General features: G+C 44.9%; 1 protein-coding gene across 6 annotated transcripts in view; it reads left to right on the top strand.

The window, feature by feature from the left end:
* The window catches only part of Myo5b (myosin VB), a 301927-nt gene that overhangs the window by 107381 nt on the left and 182349 nt on the right, over positions 1-12197 (top strand). For 2 of the 6 annotated variants that reach the window (XM_076912458.1, XM_076912457.1), the window contains exon 1: positions 7090-7149. The exons of 2 other annotated variants lie outside the window; for them this stretch is intronic. In XM_076912458.1, the coding sequence (XP_076768573.1) occupies positions 7105-7149 (45 nt within the window). In that variant the 5' untranslated portion in view covers positions 7090-7104. Of the gene's footprint in view, positions 1-4340; positions 4600-7022; positions 7042-7089; positions 7150-12197 lie in introns of those variants that run through there. 2 more of the 6 variants (XM_076912461.1, XM_076912463.1) reach the window with 2 other exon arrangements.

Genomic DNA, 12197 nt, shown 5'->3' with positions numbered 1-12197 from the left:
ATACTTTTTATTTTATTCTTTTTTTTTTTTTTTGTCAAAATTTTACATTGAGACAAGTTGCTTTTTCATTTGAGTTCTCATTAAAATGAGCCCTCTCCCCAGGTTCCTGACACGGAGGTGCATTTCAGGGCGGCTTCTGCCCTTCATTCTTTATCTAAGCTCTCCTTGGTCTCTTCTTGGGCATAGAGAAGTCCAGGTAGAGGCAGCCACCTTGTAGCTACACACCTGCTTCTCACCTGGGCACAATTGAACGTTTTACTTTATTTTTTTTTATGTTAGTAAAATAGTTTTTTATTTTTATTTTTTTAATTGATTATTTTATTTATTTACTTTTCAGATGTTAACCCCCTTCCTGGTTTCCCCTCTGCAAACCCCCTATCCCATTTCTCCTCCCCCCTGCTTCTTTGAGGGTGCTCACCCACCCACTCATCTGACTCACTACCTTAGCATTCCCCTAGCTGGGGCATTGAGCCTCCACAGGACCAAAGGCCTCCCCTCCCACTGATGTCAGATAAGACACGAGAAAGTTTTAGTATCACTTCAGACTGTCTTTGAAAAAGATCCCTTGCTAGAGAGGAATGTGAGGTGGCATGGTCATCCTGGAAAGTCTGGGGTTCACAGTAGCTCCATTTCCATAGTCTCTGTAGAGAATGGTTAGGTTTCAAATACACAGACTGTTTCATTGGTAACACCCGTTCAATATTCCTTCCAGAACCACCATGGGAATCGGGCATATTTTTAATGTGTTTGGGTCATATGAATATGAAGAGCAAATATCCTTGCTAGTTCCTGGCCCACTAGTCATAACCAGTGCAGTGGCTGTGATTCATCATGCTTATGTGTTAGCTTTGGAGCGTCTTCCCCCTGAGGTTCAAGGATTCAGTGCTGTCACTGTGCCTGCTGCCAAGGTACCCAAATTGGATGCTTTGTCTTCCTCTAAGTGTTAAAATTATGAAGTTCTGCATAAACTAGATGTGACAAAATCCTTGGAAAGCTCAGAGCTGATGAATACAATGCTTAGATAAAGAGGATTCAAAAGCTGTATGTGTGCCTTGGCATGCGTTGGTAAGAATGGCAATTTAGCAGTTTGGAGCAGTAATAAAAGAGTAAAATAAAATTAACAGGAACACTCTCAGAAGCCAACTTTTAGAGATACTTTGCACACAGGTATGCAAATACCTGTGGGGAGGATAATTGATGTCCTTGGTACCTGTCATTGTCATTGATCATGGAAACAAATGGGATCATGAAAGTTGAAACATTGAAAACTGTTCTCACACTGAAAATTTCCCATATACGTTAATCCCTAAGACCTGATCTTCTAATTTTACTACTGTGCCTTTGTTCAGCACCCAAATATCATGTTCCATTGGATGTAGAATAGTTAAAAGTCTGTAACATGACCTGTAACAACCCACTGGATCTGGATTCTACATTTCTTCCCAATGTCATTTTGAGCCCCAATTCTTGATGTTCTGGGTTGCCATGACTACCACCTCCATCCTTTTAGCCCCTGAGCCACATTCTTCTTTCTGCCCATGCTTGTGACTCAGCTATTCTCTCAGCTTAAGAGATTTCCCATCTCCCATCTTTCTGACTTAGTCCTTTTTCTGTCTACAAATCAGCTTGAATCCTACATCTTCAGTGTGGTCTTTGCTGATAAATAGAGTGAGTTAGGCTCCTGTTGTGTGATGGGGGTGCTGGTGCTGTTAAAGTCATTTTGACTATCACAGTAGATGAGCCACATACTGTGGTTGAGCTCCTTGAAGACAGAGGTGTCTGCACACTCTACCTGTCACATAGAGGTGTTCACTAAGTCTTGTGGACAGTTGATTGGAAGACTAGAACCCACGTTCTAGTGTGTAGACCCCTGTCATTCACTGAGGACTTTTAGAAGGTAAAAGATGTTGTACAGCCTCAAAGATGGAATACTTGAACAATTTGGGATGGTGAATCTGGATCCTAAGGAAGGAAGATTGAGCTGCCTTAAGTCCCAAACACAAGTGTGTGAGGGATTTAAGTTTTGAGACAGGTGATTCTGTCACTTGCAGACTATAAAGAACATACCTGTGTGCTCCTGTGCCCAGATGCAAAGAGCCATTTCCTCTAAGCAACTGTTCAGCAAGAGAATTGTTTATCATAGTCAGTCTCTCACTGGCTACTTTATTTTCATCGGTCAAGCAAGTTTCTAGAAGAGAGACCTAACCCTGAAATAATTTAAGTCCATGCTGCGCCAACTTTGGCTCAGCAAGTCTGCATAATGAAACAGGTTTAAAACCAGAGGGGGCAAGCAAAGATTTTTAGGACCATGGCATTGTGATGAGTGTTGCTGTGATCTTAAGACTATTTCTTCTGAAGTAAGCCATGTCCTAGCCTTTTATTACAGAGGAGAAACTCACCAAACGAAGAAGAAACTTGCCTAGTCATGACGATTCGTACTGTTAGCCTGCTTTGGAACACTGTCCTAAGCAACTTGAAGTTTTCAACATCACATTTTAAACATAACAACACATTGATGAATTTAGGTATTAAATTTCTCTGTCCTGAGAATGACCCTCGAATTTAAGACTGCAGATTGTTCTTGCAGAGAACCTGAGTTTAGTTTCCTGTTGTCACGACAGCCTGCAACTCTAGCTCCAGGGCACCTTTTTCTCCTGGTCTCCTCCACTACTCTGGTTCATAAACCCACATACGGGCACACTCAGTACAGATACCCCCCCAGCTTCCTCCTTTCAACTGTCATTTCTCCTGTAACTCACTGGTCATCTAGTACCTCAGTTCTCTGCTGTTGACTTTGGTTTTGATCAGACACTACGCTCTAACCCAGACTTGAATATTGCCTTTGGGCTAAAGGATGGAAGCTGCCTCACTCAAACTTACATCCTCAAGACGTTTGGGCTGGGGGCACGACTTCAGGTCATCATGCTTGGCCTGCAGACACTTCACTGAGCTCTTTCTCCAACCCAAACTGCTAATAATTTTATTATAGCTTTAGAAATAAACTGTTTTCCATTGCTGGAATGTGTGCATGTATATATTTGTATAATATACAGCTACATGCATAGCAAGTTTCTATTCATTCATTAGCTCACTGTCACTTTTTTATTGCTGTAAAGAGACACCATGACCAAGGCAACTCTTATAAAAGAAATTAATTGGGGAGCTTGCTTACAGTTTCAGAGACTTAGTCCACCATGCTATTCCACATTGCTTAACTCCTGTCTGCCCCCACAGCAAGCCAAGCCTCTTAGCTTCCTTGTTTATCTCCAAGAAAAGCTTAATTCATATGGTGGCAAGCATGGCACTGGAACAGGAGCTAAGAGCTACATACTGATGTGCAGAAAGACACACTGAGCTTGGTGTGGACTGTTGAAACCTTAAAGCCTACCCATAGTGACACACTTTCTCCAACAAGGCACCACCCACCTCAACAAGGCCTCACCAACCCCAACAAGGCCCTCTGAATCCTTCTCAAAATAGTGCCACTCTCTGTTGACTAAGTATTGAAATATGGATCTGTGTGATCCATTATTATTTAAACCACCACATTCACCATCACTTCTTACTGTGATCAGGTTTGACACACAGCCCTTTCAACTGGAGGGGTTTCAGTGATAGTTCCAGTTACATCACTCCGGTCTCTCTCTAAACAATATCTCCAGTGCTCAATTTAGACTCGGATTTATATCCAAGTTCATTGGAACTAGGCATTCAGGAGAGACCTACCTAATACATCTGCTGAGCAGATAGAATGTAGGAAGTCTTGGATGCGTCAACACCAACACACTTCTGCATAGTGATCTCTCTCAGCCCCAGTATCCTTACAGTTCCCACTGCTGACTGGCATAAGCCAACTCTATATGATGACAGTCACTCACTCTCCCTGTACACCAAGCATGTCCTTTCCAGCAGATTGTTACTTGAGGACATTGTATGCATTTTTTCAGGATGTCTGTGGAGTGGTGAATTTTGTCTTTGGCCACAGTGGAGACTCGCTTCTTTTTTAAACTTGAGATACAGATATAAAATATGAATTAAGCTTTTCTTGGGGATAAACAAGGAAGCTAAGAGGCTTGGCTTGCTGTGAGTGCAGAGAGTAGTTAAGCAATGTGGAAATAAATGGGAAGCCAGGAATTTGCCTGTTCCCACGATGTCCTGTGGACACATGGTTCTGGTGGGATTTGGGGTTGTGAGGTGCCTTCCTCAAGGGAGCATCCACGAGGTATCGTGGTTTGAGAGCTTGCATGGCAACCAGAGCCACTAACTAGTCCCTGTGTGCCAGATACAGTGCTAAACGTTTTATGTACATGTTGAGTCTTGGCAACAGCTCTGACAGAGCAGTTATTTCCTGCTTTACAGACAAGGAAGTTGAGTTGCAGAAGTACAGAATTTCACCTGTTGACGGGAGTCGGGGCAAGCACCTTACCATTCAGTTTTTTTTGTTTGTTTTTAACTTCCTTGTTAAAGGAAGATTGGCAGCAACCTGCCTGTGGGGAGCTGACTTCAACCTTCAGAATGCAGTGGTTCATCACTGGATGCAGCTGGTGTCTGGGCCCATAGACACTATCTTGAAAAACCAGTAAACATGGGGATGAGTGGGTGAGTTTCCACTCAGCTGGTGTAGGGCCTAATTTTTTCTTACCTAAGCTTAAGGACTTTGGAGACAGTGGAATGTGGCTGGCTTTCCGTAAGCAAGCTGAGGCGAGACGTCTTCAGATTTCTTAAGACACATGACCGTTACTACCAGGTACCAGGTCACTTGGGAGGGTGCCCATTTGGTGATTCTGAAATAGAATCGCTGACTTAATTTCTATGAATTTCTGACCTTTATTCTCTTTCCCTGCTGTGTCAATCAGGAAATCATAACAAAAGATACTTTGGCCCACAGGTCCATAGTTAAAGGTGTTTGAGCTCTTAGAAGAGCTGACCTTCAATGTCTCCATTCTAAGGGGCTTGGGTTCATTTACCCAGAAGATCTAGGGTCTCTCTTAGTCCTAGATACTCAGCTCTCCCTCCTACTGGGATTGAGAAAACCACGCCTGTGCTTTTTTGTCAGGTGTTTGGAATGGTTAGTCCTCACTGTTAACTTGACAGGATATAGGCTGATCCCTGAGACACACCCTGGCTGTGGTTGTGTGTTTCCAGAAAGACTTGACTGAGAAAAAAAGACCCATCCTGAATGTGAGTGGTACCATTCCCTGGTCTGGTGTTCCAAACTAGCATCAGTATTCATCCATCTGAGCTTCCTGACTGTGGGTGCAAGGTGACCAGCTGCCTCATGCTTCTGTTGCATTTTTTCCCCCAGCATGACAGACTGTGCTCTCAAACCATGAGCCAAAATAATCTGTAAGTTTCATTTGCCAAGCAGTTTATCATAGCAATGAGAAAGGGAACTAAGGGGGTTGGAGGGACGGTTGTGTTTGAAGAGCAGAGACTGCTCCTGCAGGGGATCTGAGTTCACTTTGTAGCACTCACTCAGGGCTTGTAACTGTCTGCAACTCCAGCCCCAGGGGATCTGAGGCGCTCTTCTTCTGCCCTCCTCAGACACTGCACTCTGTGTGTAAACTACACAGAGATACATACATATATGCATAATTTAAAAAAATTAAAATATTATAAAAACCGAAAGGCAAGTAATACAGATGCTATCCTTTAATGGTTATTTCCCTCGGAAACTGCTGATCCAGCTACTAACTCATTTCTATGCTGGTGACTTCCATTGTTTGAGCAGGTCTTATGCTCTGCCTCAGACTTGCTTAATTGGAGATGTTTGGCTTCTGTGCTCCTTGAGGGATAGAAGCTGATTCACTCAAATTTACCTTCCTTGATGGGCTCCAGATGGAATTTATGCCTAATGCTGGCTACTTGTGTTTCAACACAAGCTTCAGTCATTACAGGGTTTCTCTGTGTAGTTCTGGCTGTCCTGGAACTCACTCTGTAGACCAGGCTGGCCTCGAACTCAGAAATCTGCCTGCCTCTACCTCCCAAGTGCTGGGATTAAAGGCGTGAGGAAGAGGAAACTTCAATCGAAAAAATGTCCTCACCAGATCAGCCCGAGGGCTAGCCTGTGGTACATTTTCTTGGCTGTTGATTGATGCAGGAGGACCCAGACCATTGTGGCGCAAAAAAAAAAAAAAAAAAAAAAAAAAAAAAAACCAACCAGACTGAGCAGACCAATAGGCAGCAATCTTTCTTGGCCTTGGCCTCAGTTTCTGCCTCCAGGTTCCTGTCCTGCTTGAGTTCCTGGCCTGATTTCCCTCCGTGATGGATTGTGATCCAGAAGTGTAAGATGAAATAAACCCTTACCTCCTCAAATTGCTTTTGATCATGGCGTTTTATCATAGCAATAGAAATCCAAGACCAAACTCACTGACCAAACTAGCAGAGTGGGAAACTGTGTTTTCCACCCTGTTAGAGGCTCCCTATCCCCAGCCTGGGCTAAGTGATTCTGAGTGGCATTTAGTTACAGCACCGAACACGTCAGAATTAGGTGATCTTTCTGCATTTGGCCCCCAACACAGATAAGGGTGGGTAAGCAGAGAATGCTGTTAGCCATCAAGTTAAGCCACCTACCTATCCCCTTTTGGGCTCCTCGTGGGTAGCACAATCTCAACCATTTTACTTTAGATCAATGCTTCTTTGCACCTGAGTTCTCAGTGTGCCTGGTGTATAACAGAAACCCACCCTGGGGGGGAGGTTAGCTTAATGCCTTCATACCTTTTTTCATATATAATTACATGACACCTTATTTATATAAAATCCCTACCCAGTAAGATTTGGACCCCTCCCCAGGAAGAGGACTATTTCCTTCTCTAGAAGGGTCAGAGAGTGGAGGACTTGGAGGCAGAGCTGTGATCTTTATTTCAGATTTGCAAACACCCTGCACATTCAGCCCTCAGCAGCCTGGGTAGATTGTCTCTTGTGTCTAATGATCTGTTTTCTTCTGTTTAAAGCGGGAGTGATCCTCCCACTCTCGTTGACGTGGATTTGAGACGAAGTTGAAAAGATGAAAAGACTTGACATCAGTTACCTTAGGATAAGGTAGCATTAATAATGCCAGGAGAAGGGTTCACATGCCTGGTGTTCTTACTGCTCTGAGGCTCGATGAATACCGGTTGTAATTACGTGCATTCATCTATCATTTGGAAAGTTAGTCTGGGCTTTTGTTGTTCTAACGTAATGCTCTGGATTCTACCCCCTAGAGATTTAATTATTCAAATGTGGAGCATGGCTGTTAGTGCCCTTGTGTTTTAAAAATCTACAACTAGTTCTTATTCATCAGCCAGCAGCAAGCATCACTTCTCCTAGGTTTTGGAATGAAAGGGCTAGATCCACTTACTGAACTCAAGACAGTGTATAGCTGCCTAAGAACGGAGACCTGAAGACACTAAGGTAATGGAAGTACCGGACTCATCTTCCCTATTGGTATTGTAGATAACAATACCAGGATCCTGCCTTCTGTACAACACTGACCCTGTTGTTCATCTGAGGAGGCTGATGCTCGCCTTCTGCAACAGCCCACTCAAGATAGTAGGTTATGGCCACTAAACTGTCTTGTAGAGCCCAGACACCTACCGCAGTGCTAAACCACATGCAGATGTGTATACATGGACGGAGGGGGTGCTGTGGCAGACACATGTTTGCACCTTCACTTGCAACTTTTTGATAAGTATGGTAGAGGGACGCCTCTGGACACATGGGGTTGCTGAGGCCCCTCCGAGTGGTTACTCAGATACAAGTTGCTTATGCACTGAATTCACTGGGAAGCTTCCAAACCACTGCCCGAGTCCAACCCCAGAGGTTGATGTAGACCGTCTAGTGTTGGCTGGCCTGGGAACTAGCAAACTTTCCACGTGACTGCACTGTGCAGCCGGAACGCCGAGCATTGTTGTCATAGGCAGCCACCCTCTTCCAGCATGTGGTGCTGTCACTGGGGACAAAGGAAGGGAGCAAAGGCCCAGAGAGCAGCTCAGTGCTGCTGTTTAACACTGGATGTAGGCATCCCTAGTTAATATACAGGCTGTTTCCCAAGGCGCCTCTTATTTGTTACTTAGGTCAGACTTGCTATTTCATTTGCTTTTTATAAAGAAGCTAAGCATTGTTAAAAAAACAACAGGGACAGGTTCCCTAACTCTGCAATTAGGTTACATGAGTGAGCTTATCTTTGACCATCTGCTGTCTCTCATACAGCAAAGCAAAGCTGGTAGAGGTTAGGTTTGAGAGGAATTCCTTGAAGGTGTGAAAACTAAGAGACATGTCAGAAGGCCTCACGTGACTTGGTGGTAAAGCACTTGTCTAGCGTGTATACACCAGACACTAGGTCTCATCCACCAATTCCTCGCCCCCACACCCCCCCCACACACACAATTCAGAACTGTTTCTTTCTAGCTTCTAAGATGGATCAGTAGTTATGAAGACTTACTGCTTTTGTGCAGGGGCAAAATTTTGATTCCCAGCACCCATATAGTGGCTCACAACCATCCCTAGCTCCAGTTCCAGGGGGTCTGAGGCTCTCTTCTGACCTGTGCAGGTGTCTGCACATACCTGCTACACATAAACTCAGGCAGCCACACACCCATACACATAAAAAGCAGATAGGTTTCCTGAAAACATGTGTCTTTATAGCTTTCCTACAGGCTGATCAGTAAAACGTATGACGAGAGAGTTTGCATACACGATAGTGATTGTACCCCTACAGTACAGCAGTGGGGGTGCTTTAGGGGGAGTGGAGGATTGCGGTTTGCATTTTACACCACTTCCCCCATCTCTCTTCCTCCTCTAACCCCTCCTGTGCACCAACCCCCCCCCCTTTCAAATTCATGGTTACACATACACATATATGTATGCATCTGTATATAGACCTACTCAGTCTATACTGTCTCCTGTATGTATATGGTCTCAGGGCTGACCACTTAACATCAAATAACCAATTGTGGGACTCTTCTCTGGGGAAGGCCATTTCTCTTTTCCCTTGGGAGATTACATGGCTCCTTCTGTCACCATGAAAGCTAACCCTCAGGGAGGTGGCTTTCAGGCCAATTCCAGCTCCATTCCTCTGGGTCTTGTATCTGAAGTGCATGGTGTCTTCAGCGATAGGGACTTACCTTCCATCTCTGGGGGCAACCAAGGGCTGTAGCCCATAATATTTTGGAAGTCTCTTGAAAGACAATCCTGACTAACAACTCAAAAGGAGGACTCTCATGCTTGGTGCTGGGGTTTTGTTAAATAGCTTATGGTTCTTGGAGGTAGCATTGTCAGAAATGGAAAGATTCCATCTACACTGTATATGTATGTGTATACGTGGACAAGTATATTACATGTAATTTCAGGTAGGTAGATAATAGTATGCTTCCTTATAACTTTTTCCACACACCCTTACTGTATTATATCTCTCCATTTAAACTGCCCACTCAAAGCACCTGTACCCTGCCTCTCCCTGTGGCTGGCTCCTCCCCATGGCTCGCCCCTCCCCCGCTCTCCACCGAGTCCCTTTGTACTTTCCTTGTTTCTTGAGTTACTCCAGGTTTTATATTCACATTGTTTTAAGTGGGAGGAAATGGGTAGAATGTAATTCTAAGTCACATCTAATGCGCTCACTCTGTCTAGCTGTGGTAGCATTTGTGTCACTATCAGAGGAAATGTTGCCTTCAAATCCCCCTCCCTCCCGAAGCTCCATCGCACCTGGCTGTGCCCCCTTCTTAGGTCTTTGCTAATTACTGTGGCACTTGTCTCTCCCTTTTCAGCGTGTGTATCTCCTTTTTTTGCTGTCTATTTTGTGCTGATTATACTTTGTACACATTTCAGAGGCCATGTATCATCTTAAGTCACGTGGGAACGTGGGGATTGTTCGCAAAGGTAGACCGCAAAGTTGGATTATCATTAAATCACCCTTGAACATTGCCCACGGTGTATGCTGTGTATGCTCTGGGTTTAATGACCCTGTTTGGTAATTTGTAGGAGCTTTGAATGGAGAAGCCACAGAGGATGAGTATAAGGGGCAAGAGGCAGGAGGAGGGTGGCCTGCAGATGTACCACCCTGCAGAACAGAGGAGAAGTGTTCTGGGTGGGCAGTGAACTGCTGTAATGTTGAGGCTTCCACACAGGTTGTTATTGGAGAAAGACTGAAGAGATTTTATGGCAGCATGTGGCGCAGAGCTGCACAGGTTAGGTGCCAAGTGTTTACTGGATTTGAGTCTGACATTTGATAAGATCTGAATATGTAATGCCTTTCTAAAAGCCACCAAGACTGAAGCTGCCCGATTCTTCTCTCTCAGCTGGCTTTCTCTTCCCTGCCCTTCCTTGTCTCTTCTGCATTGACCGAGTAACTAGTCCTCTCCTCAGGAGTTGTCTTGTCACCAAATAGGCCCTACTAGATAGATTTCTGAAGCTCAGGGAATAGATTTCCATGTCTGTCCTTGATTGTGATGGTGCTCATGACAAAATGCTTTAAGTAGAGCCGGGTTCCCCTGTAAGACATGTTTCATTTCCCCCTGTAAGACACGTCCCCCTGTAAGCCAGGTTCCCCTGTAAGACACGTTCCGTTTCTTGATCACTGAGCACGTCCACTAGATCTGCTGGTTCCTAAGGATGCAGAGGCGCTCGGGAATGTACCTAGACAATCTTGCAATAATGAGATGAAACTCACTTGAAAGAAATGACTGTGAAGCCAGAAACCAAGCCAATCAGAGACAGATTTACTGTGGCAGCTCAAGGGCTGACTCTGATGACAGCAATGACAGCCTTCGATGTAAAGGTGTTGGAACTGGGACTCTGACCATATACATATATGAGGAATGGACTGACTCAAGGAAACAGCAAGTACAGAACAGAGTTGACAATCCTTTATGTCAAAGCCATAAATTACGTATTTTAGACATTGGGCCATTGGATTCCTGACAGCTCAGTCACTGGCGTGTAAAAACAGTAACATGTAAATGAATAACCATGTCTGTGTTCCAAAATTAACTTTCCATGAAACTTTTCATGTTATTTGAATTAACTTTTCATGTTATTTGAATATCAGTCTTTTGACCCTTTGATTGAGAGTTAAAGGTAATTCTTAACTCATGGGTCATACATAAACAAGCCTAGTGACAGATGCAGTGCGTATCTCTCGTTTGCTGATGCCTTTGTAGAAGCGAGGATGTGTGGGAACATGCTGTCAGGGCAGACATTAGTGCCTAGCTGTGTAGGTCTTGAGTGAGTGCATCTGAGTGGAAGCTGAGGTCCTGCATTTCTAGAGTGGCTTTGGTTGACAGTAACGCCAGATCCTCATACAGAGGAGAAAGGAGCCAAATAGAGCCACAGGGTCCTACTATGCCCTGGCACTTAGGAAACAGAGGTGACCTTTCTGCCCGCTGGGCACTTCCAGCCTGCTGCTCGGGACAGGGGTGCAGGAGAGAGAGAAAGAGGGAGGAAGGGAGGGAGGGAAGGAGGGAGGGAGAGAGAGGGAGGGGGAGAGAGAGAGAGAGAGAGAGAGAGAGAGAGAGAGAGAGAGAGAGAGAGAGAGAGAGATGGAAAGATGAGCTCACAGAGCAGGAATGAGCAGATGAAGCCAGGTGTAGCCAGGTCTCTGCAGTGCTGGGGTAGTGGTGAGCATGTAGATGCGTGGGGAGCACGTGGATGTGCACGGAGGGCACAGGAGTACTCACTGAGCTGAGGCCAGGCTCTGTGGCTTATTACCTCCCCTCAGTCCCTCCTGGGCTGCCTCTACTCTTCTCAGTTATCTCTCATTCTGTGCAATCTTTATAAGCCTTGTCCAAAATATAAGGTCGGTTTTGAGTAAAAGTTTCGGGTGTACTGCCAGAGGGAGCCCAGTGACCAGAGAGAACTGCTCTGTGTCTAAGGAAAGGCCACCGACTGAACGCTCAGAGAGAGCACCTTACAGCTTATTGCAGCTGGCTGGACTGTGGGCTTCAAGGACATCAGAGAAGCTAAGTGAAACTAGTAGAGGGGAGAGCGAATGCTTGCGGCGGACTTGATCCTGTGCAGTGCTCTTCTGACTGCCCTGCCCTGCATTATACTATACTATAACCTATTGTCTGCTGTGCTACAAATACCCAGTAAGGTGGGGCTAGAGCCTCAGAGAATATGACTCTCTGGATCTGTTTCTAAAGTTAAAAAGAAATGACTTGTGGCCAACCTTAGGTTGGGATGTCAAGGGATGTACCAACATTTGCTTTCTTCTTCTTCTTCAT

This window comes from Arvicanthis niloticus, chromosome 14 (assembly GCF_011762505.2).
Source record: "Arvicanthis niloticus isolate mArvNil1 chromosome 14, mArvNil1.pat.X, whole genome shotgun sequence".
Classification (NCBI taxonomy): Eukaryota; Metazoa; Chordata; class Mammalia; order Rodentia; family Muridae; genus Arvicanthis; species Arvicanthis niloticus.
This window is presented reverse-complemented; position numbering and strand designations above follow the sequence as displayed.